Source organism: Artemia sp. Qi Xiang Cuo, chromosome 1 (genome assembly GCF_049724085.1).
Source record: "Artemia sp. Qi Xiang Cuo chromosome 1, ASM4972408v1, whole genome shotgun sequence".
NCBI lineage: Eukaryota > Metazoa > Arthropoda > Branchiopoda > Anostraca > Artemiidae > Artemia > Artemia sp. Qi Xiang Cuo.
The window spans coordinates 97,361,456-97,374,700 of record NC_142794.1 but is presented as its reverse complement, the minus strand read 5'-3'; the positions used below and the strand labels follow the sequence as shown (position 1 = coordinate 97,374,700).

At 33.8% G+C, this 13,245-nt stretch overlaps 1 protein-coding gene across 1 annotated transcript in view; it reads right to left on the bottom strand.

Annotated features, from left to right (window-relative positions):
• Positions 1-258: 258 nt before the first annotated feature.
• Positions 259-13,245, bottom strand: part of LOC148956971 (uncharacterized) — a 64,512-nt gene continuing 51,525 nt past the window's right edge. The window contains exons 9-11 of the mRNA XM_089097054.1: positions 10,202-10,403; positions 3,958-4,188; positions 259-756 (exon numbers count right to left, since the gene is read on the bottom strand). Of these exons, the coding sequence (XP_088953180.1) occupies positions 625-756; positions 3,958-4,188; positions 10,202-10,403 (565 nt within the window). The 3' untranslated portion in view covers positions 259-624. The remainder of the gene's footprint in view (positions 757-3,957; positions 4,189-10,201; positions 10,404-13,245) is intronic.

The window sequence follows — 13,245 nt, the reverse complement described above, 5'->3', positions numbered from 1 at the left end:
TATTATATATAATTATATTATATTAATAAAGCTTGTTTAGATGATCTTACAAGCATGCTAAAAAGAATGAATCCCTGTTTATTTGAAAAAAAATATAGTTTGACAAAAACCGAAAACTAAAAAAAAAACTTTCGATACATCTGTCTTCAGGTGAATTTAAATAGCTTAGTCTGTTCAGCAAAAATCCCCCTCCCCCCAATAATGTTGAAAATAGACTGACCCTCCTCTTCCCAAAGGTTGTGCGAGAATGATGAGTGATGAGGGCTGGACATTTATTTTTAGCTATAAACACTTATGGACAGGTTTCACGTAAATAGAATCATTATGATTTACACAATACAAGTAAAAGCCCAGAAATGCCTACTACTTATAATAATCGTATTTGACAAGTCAGGTCTGCAGCAAGTCATAATTACTGAATAAAAATTAGAACTTCATATTGTGCATTGCAATCCTCTAGCCTACTTACAGTCGAAATATACTTTGCAACAATTATCTAGCAGTTACAATTCACAAACGGGACGTAATCTTTAAACAGAAATTAGAACCCCTTGCTGTCCTCCATAAGGGGAGAAACAGCATTGATTGTAAAATCTAGATATTAGGATCACTTACAAAACAAAATCACTGTTCTAGATCGTAAGTCCAGGGAGAATGGGAAACCTGGTTTGTTCTAAGGCTCAAATCACTTGCTGTAGGTGATTCAGTAAATTCAGATCCTGGCGAGAGCTCGGTCCTTCCATCTGTACTATAATTCTGTGAACAAAACGAACGTATAAGTACATATTACTGTAGGTGCAAACATTTAAGCACTACTACTAATACTAACAAGTCATCGAAGTGCCAAGCCACCTGAGGCCAACACAGCTACGCACGCTCCCTCTGCATCCCGATTTATTCAAAAACTCCATCTTTACAACCTCCCAGGAAGTTTCCATTTCCCTTAGATCTTTCTTTGTGACATGTTCCCACACCAACCGTGGACGACCTGTTTTCCGTTTGGCTCTAGACGATTGGCCAAAAATGACAGTCTTTGGCAATCTGCCATCTTTCATCCATAGAACGTGCGTCAGTCTTTCTCTCATTACAGCCCTAGAAAGCGGGATTGAACCACACTTTTCGTCAAGCCTAAAGTTTGAAATACGGTCAGTCAGCCGAGAACCCAGAACATTTGAGCAAATATTGATTCAATTACTCAATTACATATTACAAGCCTATTGGCAAATGGAAACAACTAAAAGAAATTCAGGTCGGAGTGGACACTAAATTATTAGTCACCTGTTAAACTGTAGCTTAATTATAATTAGAGACAAAAACAAGTTCTTTTCTTTGCCTATATGAATTTGATTCAGCATTAAATAAAGCATTGCCAAAGAAGTGATTGTACAACTTATTACTATAATTATACGCCCAACACACATATCCTCCCCCCCTCCCCAAAAAATATAATTAAGCAGATTTACTTCCCATCCTCGAAAAATGGATGTGGCTCCCCTGCTTATTAGGGTGTTCATTAATTTTTTTAGGAGATTATGAGGTCGAGTGAGGGAGTTGGAAACATATTTTTTTTTTACTGTGAAGTTATTATAGCTGTTCCAGATGAGGTATCTAAAGTACCACCCCTGTTGCGCGGTAATTACCCTTTTCAAAGGTAACTTTATTTCATTTTATAAACTATAATGCTTTCTCTAATAGATTCTATTTTTCTTACCTTTTTTCTTTACTTTCTTATGCCAAGCACAATTTTCGAGATAACACCTTTAAATTAGGTGTTGTTTTTTTTGACCGCACTGCCGTTCTAAGAGGAAAAAAATAAATTTTCAAAAGGGGACAAAACCATTTATTTAGATAGTGAAAAAACACGTACAAAAGTCCGTTATTTCGGTCACATACACAGCGACCGTCTTCAGTAGAAATACTAAAATGATAAAATTGAAACTAGCATACTTATATACAACAAAATAAATAACTTTTCGGGTCATTCACAAAATAATGAACTTCCCGATTATTCACTAGATTATTTTCAGAGAGAGTTCATAGATAAAATTCATTCAAAGTTCTTGATGTAAAATATCTTCTTTAATCTTTCCTTTTTAATATTTAGTATTAATTTTAGTATTTCTACTGAAGACGGTCGCTGTATATGTGACCGAAATATCGGACTTTTGTACCTATTTTTTCACTGTCTAAATAAATGGATTTATCCCCATTTGAAATTTTATTTGTTCATCAAGCACAATTTTTCCATTTTTTACTTTCTTTCATTAAAATAAAGTAAAAAGATGTAACAAATAACTAAACAGAAAAAAAAGCGAAAGGGGAAGCAATTCTCTTCAAAAACAAGAAAAAACTGGAAAAGATGGCAACTGTAGTACATGTAAGCATTAAAAGAAACTTTAAATTTTGATTTTTCACGCAAATAAAATTGCAAGGCATGACGAATTTAAAATTCTGAAAAAAACATGTATATATATGCTAATAAAATAAGTTTGATATATTTGGCAAGAAACTGCCTTATTTATGAAAGACCAGCTTATGGTCCACATATCTGGACTCTTAATACACTGAAAAAAAAATATACATTTTACTTTATTTACTTTCTTATGCCAAGCACAAGTTTTCGATTTTTTACTTTCTTTCATAAAAACAAAGTAAAAAGAGGTAACAAGTGACTAAGAAGAAAAAAACTTCTGAAAAAAAAAGGCGAACATGGAAACAACTCTCTTCAACTCTTTGTCTTTGCCATTAAAAACATAATTCCTTTAGAGGGATTTTTCTTTGATTGAGGGGCGGGGGGGGGGGAGGTCAACTCTACGAAATAATGTATCTCGAATAATTGAAAGTGCCATCGGTTTGCATCTCAGTTGCCCATATTAGAAATCAACCCCAAATTTTTGGGATCTATATGAAAAAGCCCCCCACACCCCAAAAAAGAAACAAGCAAAACAAAGAACAGAAAGTGTTAGGATTAGGCAAAGATAAAAAAGAATAAAAATTGGCAATTGTGTTTTCGGACAAACAAACCCTCCAATTATTACATGTAGCCGTCTATCTTTTTTTTGAAAAGTTTGCCAAATAATGCCCTTGTCCATTCATTTGGGATACTTTCTTTGTCCAAGACTCGCGACAAAAGTTTAAAAATGGGTTAAACTAGATCACTTCAATAGTTCCGGTATTATTCTGTTTTTTTCAGGGGCCTTTTTCTGGTCTTAAGGTCTTTAAAACTCTCTGACTTCCGATTATGGTGCAAAAAAAATAAGAAAAAAAGAAAGAAAAAAATAAAAAAAATAACATGCAGAACAAAATTCCTGTAGTCTTCAGGATGCAAATGGCAGTTTCAAATTATAAATTTCATTTTCAATATATTTTAACCATTCCTTTCCTATCACACAAGTTTCTTAGTTTTCTTTAACCTCTGAAAAAAAATATAGTTACTGGTCGGACATATCTGCAATATTATTCGTCTTTTACGTTTAACATACCCTTCAACCCTTTTTTCATATTCTTCTTCAGCGCGATCTCTGTAAAAAAAAAGAACGATAAAGAAGAAAGAAGAAGAAACAAAAGTTGTCAGGGACATCTACAAAACCCCTTTTGTAGCTGCACTAGACGCATTATCTGCATAACTATCTTTAAAAATTGTAAAAATAAAAACGTTTATTAAGATTAATAAACCAACTTTGATGTTTCTTTATGTATAAGAAGATGAATTTATTCATACTCAATGGCTCAAAAAGTGCAAATGAAAGAATGAACTTTTCATACAGCAAAAAAGGGCTAAGGACAATAATGGCGGAAAAACTGTTAGCTATTTTGAGCTCGTTCCTAGAGATTAAAAAAAAGCATCCATCGCTACAAACCAGTAGCTTGAGACCGAGCTCAAAATGTGTTGGTATTTTGAAAGGAGAAAGTGTTGTTATTTCGGTGAGTAGACCTACAATTTAAATACTTATCTACCTCTAGTTTTTTTTTTCCTCCTATATCCGGAGCCTTGTGTTGATAGGTTGTTTCTGGGGAAGACTTCCTAATTCCTCCTACTCCTCCAAAATGGGACATAGATGAAGGTATTTCTTCACCGCGTTTACGATGCACTTTTAGATGGGTATAGAAATTAGACTGCGCCCGAATTTCTTTAGGGCATATTGGACACTTGTAGGGCTTTTCACCAGTATGAAGTGTCTCGTGTCCCTGCAATGAAAAGAAGGAGTTAAAAAAAAATCGAAGTTGCTAAATTTCTGACATACAGGATGACAAAATAAACATTAAATATAGAAAATACATTTAGATTTTAATATAGATACAAAATAGATGACAAATTTGTCATTTCTAAAATTTGTCGCTGTTGTAAAAACACGAACTTTCTTGGATACATATTGAATACTTTTTAGACTAGTCGACAGTATGCTGTAAAAAAAGAAAGAAAAAAGAAAAAAACACACAAAAAAGAAGAGAAAAGAACAAAAAAGGAAGCTAGTTCAAATCTGTAAGAATTTCACTGAAACTTATGACAAAAAAAGAAGATATCTGTGGAATAAATATGAAAAATTAGCATTTGTAAAATCTGTTCTTGTAATAAAAATATCTAAATTTCTTGAAGGTATATCGGACACTTGTTAGTTTTTTAAACAGTATCTCGTTTTCCTACAATAAAACAAACACACTCTACCTTTTCAAACTGTACGATGCACGGAGAATTGTGTACAAATTATATGTACGATGTACTGTTAATGTTAAAATACAAACTCGACCAATTCCATTTTTTGTTTTTTAGAATTTTCAAACACTACCTATGTTCTATTAATCGGTCAAACTGAAATTAATTGGTTCTCAAATCAAATCAAACATTTATTACCCACTCAAGAGAAAAAATAGTGGAGTAGTACATAAAAAGAAAAGAAAAGGACATACACTGAAAGATTCATAATATATATAAAAGTGCATTAACATCACAGTAACCGGTATCCAAAATAGGTGGAAGATCACTTAAATTACATAAATAAATGTAATTGATAATGAAGACCAATGCAGCTGGCTGTAATGATCGCAGATCCAGGCATCAATGACAGGCAGGGCAGACCAGGCATCATTAGGCAGGGCAGACTAGGCATCATTTAGGGTGCGCCTTGGGAGGTACATACAATTTTCTGCAAATTCGAAATAATTAACCCACACCTTTTTGCTATCCTTTTCACGGAGGTTGTGATTGATAGAGGTAATATCAATCCTTTTCACGGAGGTTGTGCATAGGTAATAGAAAGCAGGGGCATAATATGCACTATATAGGCGACCAAGTGCCCTCCGGTTGAACCGCCCGCGATTCGGAGAGATTTTACCGTGACAATTTTGATATTTTGAATACATTCATTTATAATAAATGAGCAGGTTGAAGCTAGTGAGCAAGCAAAAGAAATACCTAGCCACTTACTTAATACGGTCATTAGAATGAAGACACAAAGAATCATAATAAAGAGAGTGATTTGATTTATTAAAACACATAAATTCACATTTAGAGTTATTAATAGATAGAACTGCCTTACTCAATGCAGAAGACAGCGTTTTAAGATTATGGATCAGACTTTGCCTGTACATCCTCCCAAAAAGGACAGGCAGGGCAGAACGGGCATCATTAACTGGTAAATTATTTATGAAGTACCGATAGTGTACGACGGAGAAGAAGGACATCATCTGCATAAGCAATATGACTAATACCTAAATCATTATAAAAATAACTTGGCGAAAGACTACAAAGACAACCTCCGAAAACACATTTAAAAATATAAAGTGAAAAAACCCCTCCCTGTCGTTTGCAAGACTATACCAATACCCTATTAATTTTACAACTGACAAAATGACACCAGTCCTTAATAAAGAATATAATGATTGCGAATGTACAACATTATCGAATGCGCCACTGATATCAACCGATACAATAAATAGAGACTGTTGATTCATAACAGCATGTTTCATGATTTTGCTTAAAAGAAAATGTGCCTGGCTACAACCCATGGTTTTACGGAAACCAAACTGAAACGGAGTGAAACCACACTTACTTATTATATGTGTAAGGGTTACATATTCATAAATGTTGCTAAATACACACGAAACTATTATAGGGTGATAACTAGAGCAAGAATTTGCAGCTTACCACACTTCAACGCTGAAGTGACAAGACCTAACAGAAAGCTCTCAGGAGCCAGAGACTGAGCAAGGCACATTTGAAAAAGCAACTGTATATGTGATATCAGAGCTGGGCACTCAAACGCAAGGAATTTTGAGCAAATTCCCTCACTGTCAAGATTTTCAGATCTTTTTGGCTGTTTAATTGCCTCTTGTACATCATATATGATGTACTCATATATCATATATTGATGTACATCAATGGCCTCTGTCAGATTTTCAGATCTTTTTAGCTGTATAATGCTGTTAGCTGTTTTCAGCTGTGAGCTCTTCTACATCATTTAAACGGACCCAGACTACATTTTCCTGTGACAATGAATTAATGAATTCAGTTTCAGCATTAGAATACAGTTTTAGCCACTTTTAACATCCTATAATCTTACCGTAAAAAAAAGAAGAAGAAAATTGAGAGCCTAATATTGAGAGCCTAATTTCCTTCCTGCTTTCATATTTTTATGACTTCCACATAATAAAGTGCTTTAAGAAAGCTCAAGATGTCTCCCCAAGATGTGCAGATTAAGAGGGGAAACGAGGGAGGTGCAAAAAAAATTGCACTCAATAAATTATAAATGATGCAAAGATTCGGCATATCTTGAAAAAACATTGGTATAATGCGACACAAAGTCACAATATAATGCGACACAAAGTCACAATATAATGCGACACAAAGTCACTAATGTCAAGTGAAGACTGCAATTTAGGCTCACACTCACTCGCTTTAATAACTCTGCTCCATGAGTTTTGATCTGTGGGAGCATCTTAACCATTTAAGCGAGTATTTCTCAGAGCTAGTTTATATTCCCTGTTTTGTATTCTTCTTTAGACGAAAAACTGTTCCCGCCTGGGGGCGTCCACATGCGTACCAAATGCGGAGTCAGAATTCAGCTCTTTTCTTTGCAGCAATAACATCACCATTTATACACCAACGACGCTTCCTCGCACCAGTGCGTAAACGCTCAACTGGGACTTCACTACTTTTATAACTCCCCTCCCATAACTAAAATATTCTTCAGATGTCTTCGCTCCCCTTGGAAAAACCATTACTGCTGACTTCTCTAGATTTATATATTGCCCATCTATTCTGTCACTTGTCTTTGTTTTGTCTCGCGCTAAGCTGAAAGAAACTAACAAAGAAACCGGGTTGTTCTCGAGTTTTACACAGCGTAAACTTGAGTGAGTGGCGCATAATGCAAAAGTACCGAAATCCCTTCCCCCTACGGCAAATAAACAAAAACAAAACTCAAATAAAACTTTCAAATTTGGAAATCCTTATTTTCAGGAGGGGGGGGGTGTATTTTCCGGGGCGGGGGTTTTTTCCACGGGGAGGTATTTTCCCCGGGGGGGATTCCTAGAAGCAGGCTAGTCATTCTACGATTTGAAGTGGAACAAATTGCGAAACAAATGTTTTTTGAACATAATGTAAAAAAAAAAATATGGAGTATACCAAATAAAATATAGTGGGAAATGTCCCAAAATCACATTTAAAGGTGATGGTTATAGCCCAAAACTAAAAATAAAACTCTAGGCTTTGAATGAGTTTTTAAGGGTTCTTACTATGCCTTCGGACCTGCTGACGACGCATATAAGCTTTTAAACTGTTTTGAATTTCAATTTCGCAAAACAAAACAGTTAAAAGCCAAATTTTACAGAAAAAAGCCCGAAAATTTTACCTTTTTTGAAAAACGTTATTTTACACCTTATTTTACCTGCTGAATTACAGACAATTTAGGCCCGAAAGACTTTAAGACCTAAAAAGCCAAAACTTGCTAGGCAACCCAAAATTAATAAAAAGTCCGAAAACATATTGCCTATTGAAAAAATAATAACAATAGGAGAATCTTTTCCCTCTAAACCGGGAGAAAATATGAGAGAACTTTCAGTTTTAGATAAGATAACCCTGACCTGGCGTTCCGACTACCATTCTTTCTACATGGTCACTCTTATGCCTAAAAGTCGTATCTAACATTATTCGAATTTTTGAAATAATTACTGAAAAACCGTTTGTACGGTTGCGTTCAAAGGGAGGATCAGAAAGGCAACATTTATTCAATAAACCTATAATCCTGATTTACAATACTCTTCTGACCCCCCCCCCCCCTCGTTTGAGAAGGGCTAAAAAATAATGGTACTTGTCGGTTATAGCGCCTATGTTAAGTTCTTCATCTAAGTAGAACCTGTTTCTCTGACAAATCCTGATGAAATATCAAAAAATATGATGGAAATGAAATACTTAAGAAAAAAATTTGGGTAATATATGTGCACATTAGGGGGGGGGGGGTAAGTATAGCGGGTCTTCATGCAAAATGTGTAAAGTACAGTTATTCTGCATATTATGAAGTAAGAATTGTTTTCTATCTTCACACTGTCCAAATACTTTACCCCCACCCCCACCTAATGAGCAAATATATAGCCCAAATGATATATTTTCCATCTATTCTGCCACTTCTCTTTGTCTTGTATCACGCAAAGCTGAAAGAAACTAACGAAGAAACCGGTGCTACAGTGCGCCAATGGATGAAGAACTTGACAGAGGCGGTATAACAGAAAAGTAACAAAATAGTTTTAAGCAAATACCTCAGAGTGTGAAAATGTTAGATACGAACTTTAGGGGTAGAACGACAACACAGTGAGGCACAAGAGAAAAAATAATATACTGGGGGATAAAATGCTGTTTATTAGTGTACGCAAAAACGCTGACAATAATAGGGTCTACAAATACTCGTATAATACAGATATTCTCGATTTTAGTAGAAATAGTAGAAAAGCTACAAAGGACACTATTAATGATTAACAAGGTATAATATACTAGCACAGTTGGAGAAAGTTAGATTTTTTTTAGAGAATCGTTGCTGAAAGTCTTTGAGGCAATTAAATAAAACAAAAAGTTGTTTCAACTGAAAGTAAGGAGCAACATTAAAACTTAAAACGAAAAGAAATTATTCCGTCTATGAGAGGGATTACCTTTTCCTTAATCTCCGCTCTTTACGCTAGAGCCTCAAAGTTCTTTGAAGATACTTGTCATTCAAAATCAACATTCCTTGTGTTTAAGTAGTCTTTCCTAAAGAATCAGGACAAAAAGCCAAACTTTAAATTTTACCGAAAATCTCTCCAGGAAAAAGGGTGTTCGTCTATTTTTATCAAAAAGACTAGGGCTATATAATCCTGAAATTATTCTGTAGTGTTTAGGACACTAGCACAGCAAAAAGACTCTTTGACTGAAATGCTAGCAATGATTTAGGTGAAAGGGATTTTCAGGAACTAAAGGGCTATTATAGAGACTTTCAAAGGCCTTTTCCACTTTTAAGCACTTTACGGAACCAAGTCCTATACTGGGCTGCATGTGAAGACAAACAATTTATATTGATTTGGTGAAAGGGATTTTCCGGAACTAAAGGGCTATTATAGAGACTTTCACAGGCCTTTCCCACTTTTAAGGACTTTACGGAACCTGTTAACCCAGGTTGCATGTGAAAACAAACAATTTATGTCAATGAGCTCATTGCTCCATGTTCAGTTTTCAACAAAAAAAAAACCTACCAAAAGAGTGAAACCTCTTTGGAATCCCCTAGACCAGTGGTTTCCAACCGATTTGGGCCATGCCCACCTAGGCATTTTTAATATCCTGATAACCCCCCCTCCTGTGATATTTAAATTTTATAGCTCAAATTCTTCCTGCATACAACTAAAGGTAGCTTAAAACGCTATTATTTTTTTCTGGTTCATCCTCTGGGCATATTTTATACTAAAGAAAAATATTGTCTGAATAACACCTACATATACAATACGTGGCGTCCAGTACCGTATCTTTCTTACTCTTAAAAAAAACTTAAAAAAAAAAGATTTTTTTTTTTTCAAAATTAAGACTCTAAAGTAGAGTCAGTCGAAGGTTGCATTGTGCCCCACGTTGGGAATCACGGCCCTAGACCATGTTTATTTACCTATTTGTATTACAAGACTACGGTTCTAGACCATGTTTATTTCCCCATTTTTATTACTAGACTAGAAGAAGAAGGAAGAAACCTACTTTGAGGGCAACCCTTGTTTTGAATCTCTTTTGGCATTCAGATACAGGACAAACAAACCGCTTGTCCTTTTCATGCTCCAGTGAGCGATGACTCTTCAATTCTGCTTTTGTAGGAAAAACTCTTGAGCAATCAGGACACTCACTGGCATTGTCTTCTTTGTGCAACAGCATATGAGTATTTAATGTCTGCTTTGATTTTAGTCTAGAAAACAAAAATCAAATTTGATCCTCTTTATAGGCGTATATTATATTGCATTATTAGAAATTATTCGAACATTACATTACATTACACATATATTATATTACAATACATTATTACTAATATACATTATTATTGTTATTATTATCTTATTATTTATTTTACTATTATTTTATTTATTTACTATTATATTTTTATCATTATTAGTTTATTACATATATTATTATTATACATTACAAACATATTACATTATTATGTACTAATCAAATAAATAAACAAAAAACATCAACGTTCACAAAAAGGAAACCTCTCCACTTTTGTTGACTATTGCTTTGTAGATACTATGTTCTGGTTCTAGTATAGAAAGTAAAAACATTTTCTGTTACAAATAAAGAAAGAAGTTGGAACGAACCAAAAATTCACTGCGTATATCTGGCTCAAATATTCCAACTCGTGATATTTTGTTTAATTTTTAAATTTGTTTAACTTTTGTTTAAATTTAATTTAATTTTTGATATTTTTTTAATTTGTTTTTGTTTAATTTTTAAAATTTTGAAGAACTAACACTACTGAAAACGCAAAGTAGTTTTGAAGAATAGAAACGTAAAATAAAAGGATTTAGCGCATTATTACGTGATTTGAATTTGTTGAATACGGGACACGTTGTAGATTATTATTTCGCAGACAAAACTGAAGTGAGTGTCTGCGTACTGATTAAATTATAGATTAACCTCTGAAATCCTCGTCATAGCTTGAAAGCTGAAGTACAATAGGCAGAAATGGCAGGATTAGGAGTTTCGAATATGGTTTATCAATTCTTGATTTTCAAATATTACGAATTTGCCTTTTCACAATAGAAAAAATATATAACTAGTTGTTGACACTACGGCTGAAAAGAAAAGAAAACTTTTGTCAAACCTAGGATGATTATGCAAGAAAGGTCAGCTTCCATTTCTGGAGATTGGGCTCTGAATATAAGCTTTACGCCCTACGTCTCTGAAACTTTTCTGCGATATACGTTTAAGAATATCAAAGGGCAAATAAGAATAGAGTTACCATCATGTAAAACCCCCAAGAGCCTAAAATATCAATTATTCTTTACTCAAGTGGGTATTTGTTTTTTTTAACAGTTTTTTATTATTTCTCATAACAACAACAACAACAAGAGGGAAAAATAGCTATTCATTTTACACAAGAAAAAGTAGAATTGCGGTATATCCTGACAGTTTAGTTAAGCTTGCTGAACTACTTTTCAAAACAGCCGGTGAATTCAAATGATTCCAGATCATTGAATAAATCGCTAGTTGAGACTATTCGACAAGCCATTCAGGGTTGTTAGTGAATATAATAACAGCTAGCCTCCGCCGCATATTGCCTTGAAAACCTTTCCCTTGCAACAAAAAATATTATAAATTCCAAAATAACAGTTTTGAATCACCCCCCCCCCCCGAAAAAAGTTCACTCTTTTTTGTTTAATTTTCTGACTAGTAACCTGCTTCTACTAAAAATATCGACCCGATCCCGAAAAAATTTCAAAAAACAAAAACCCAATAATGCTGAAAGAATAATGGAGTACAGCCTCTAATAAGATGTAATCAAAACGCAATTTGGTATTAGTCCCTATAACTAAAACAAACAAAAAAGCGAAAAATGAAGTCCCAAACACTTACAACGAAGCCCAACTATGGCTCAGCAATGTCTAGTTTAGACATAGCATGATTATTACATAATCGCAGAAATGATCCCATAGACATAATCTTACGGGGAGGACGAGGGTCTATTTTGTCTGAAGCTCCAAAAAATGTTTCTCCAACACGAAAAATCGTTTTAAATATGCAGATAAAAACTATTCCTCCTGAAAAACTATAAAAAAACAACAAATTTTCCGATTGATGAACAGGTCTTAAAATTACAGATAAATAACTTTATTTGAGACCATAAGACCGTAGGAGGTAAGCCCCTTCTTCTTATTGATTTTGGTAATACCCCCCCCCCACAAAAAAAAACTGGATACGGACCGGACCTGCATACCCTCCATCGTTAGGATAATTCTATTTATCAGATTGTTTTTGGATTTTATGTCTTCCGGAACTAGAGGCTATGAACTCGTCTGGAAGATTTACCCGACCCAGCCAGAGGAATAATTTTTCGGACTGAACAATTTCAGATCTTTTCTCCAGAAGAAATTACTTTTTTCCTTTAGAGGGTAGATAGAGAATCAGCGACGGTTAGAGGCCAGGATGGATATCCTTTCATAATACTGCAAAAGCACTCATTAGCACACACACACACACAAACATGTATATGTATATAAAATTATTTATATGTATATAAGTAAATATATATATATATATATATATATATATATATATATATATATATATATATATATATATATATATATATATATATATATATATATATATATATATATATATATATATATATATATATACGTGAAAATGTAGAAATAGAGAAAGAACGAATTAAACAAATGTGGTAAAAAAGATAAAGAGTTTATTTGTTTTTCGCTTTATATAATTTTTGTTGTTCATTGTTTTTGTTTTTTTTAGCTTTAGCTGTTTAGTCTAGTTTTCTGTTAGCAATGATTTCCGGTGAACTCAAATATTCAAGATTTTTTAAAGTTTATTTTATTCCCCATCTGGGCTGAAGTTTCGTTCGTTACTTGTTTACTTCTGTATATATATATATATATATCTGTATACATGTTTTTCATTTAAAGACGGAAAAAGGAAAAAAAGCAGTTTTCACTCAGTAGGAAATAACAGTATTAGTACTTTGCTTCAGTTCAGAATTTACTTTCAATTAATTTGATTTTACCAGC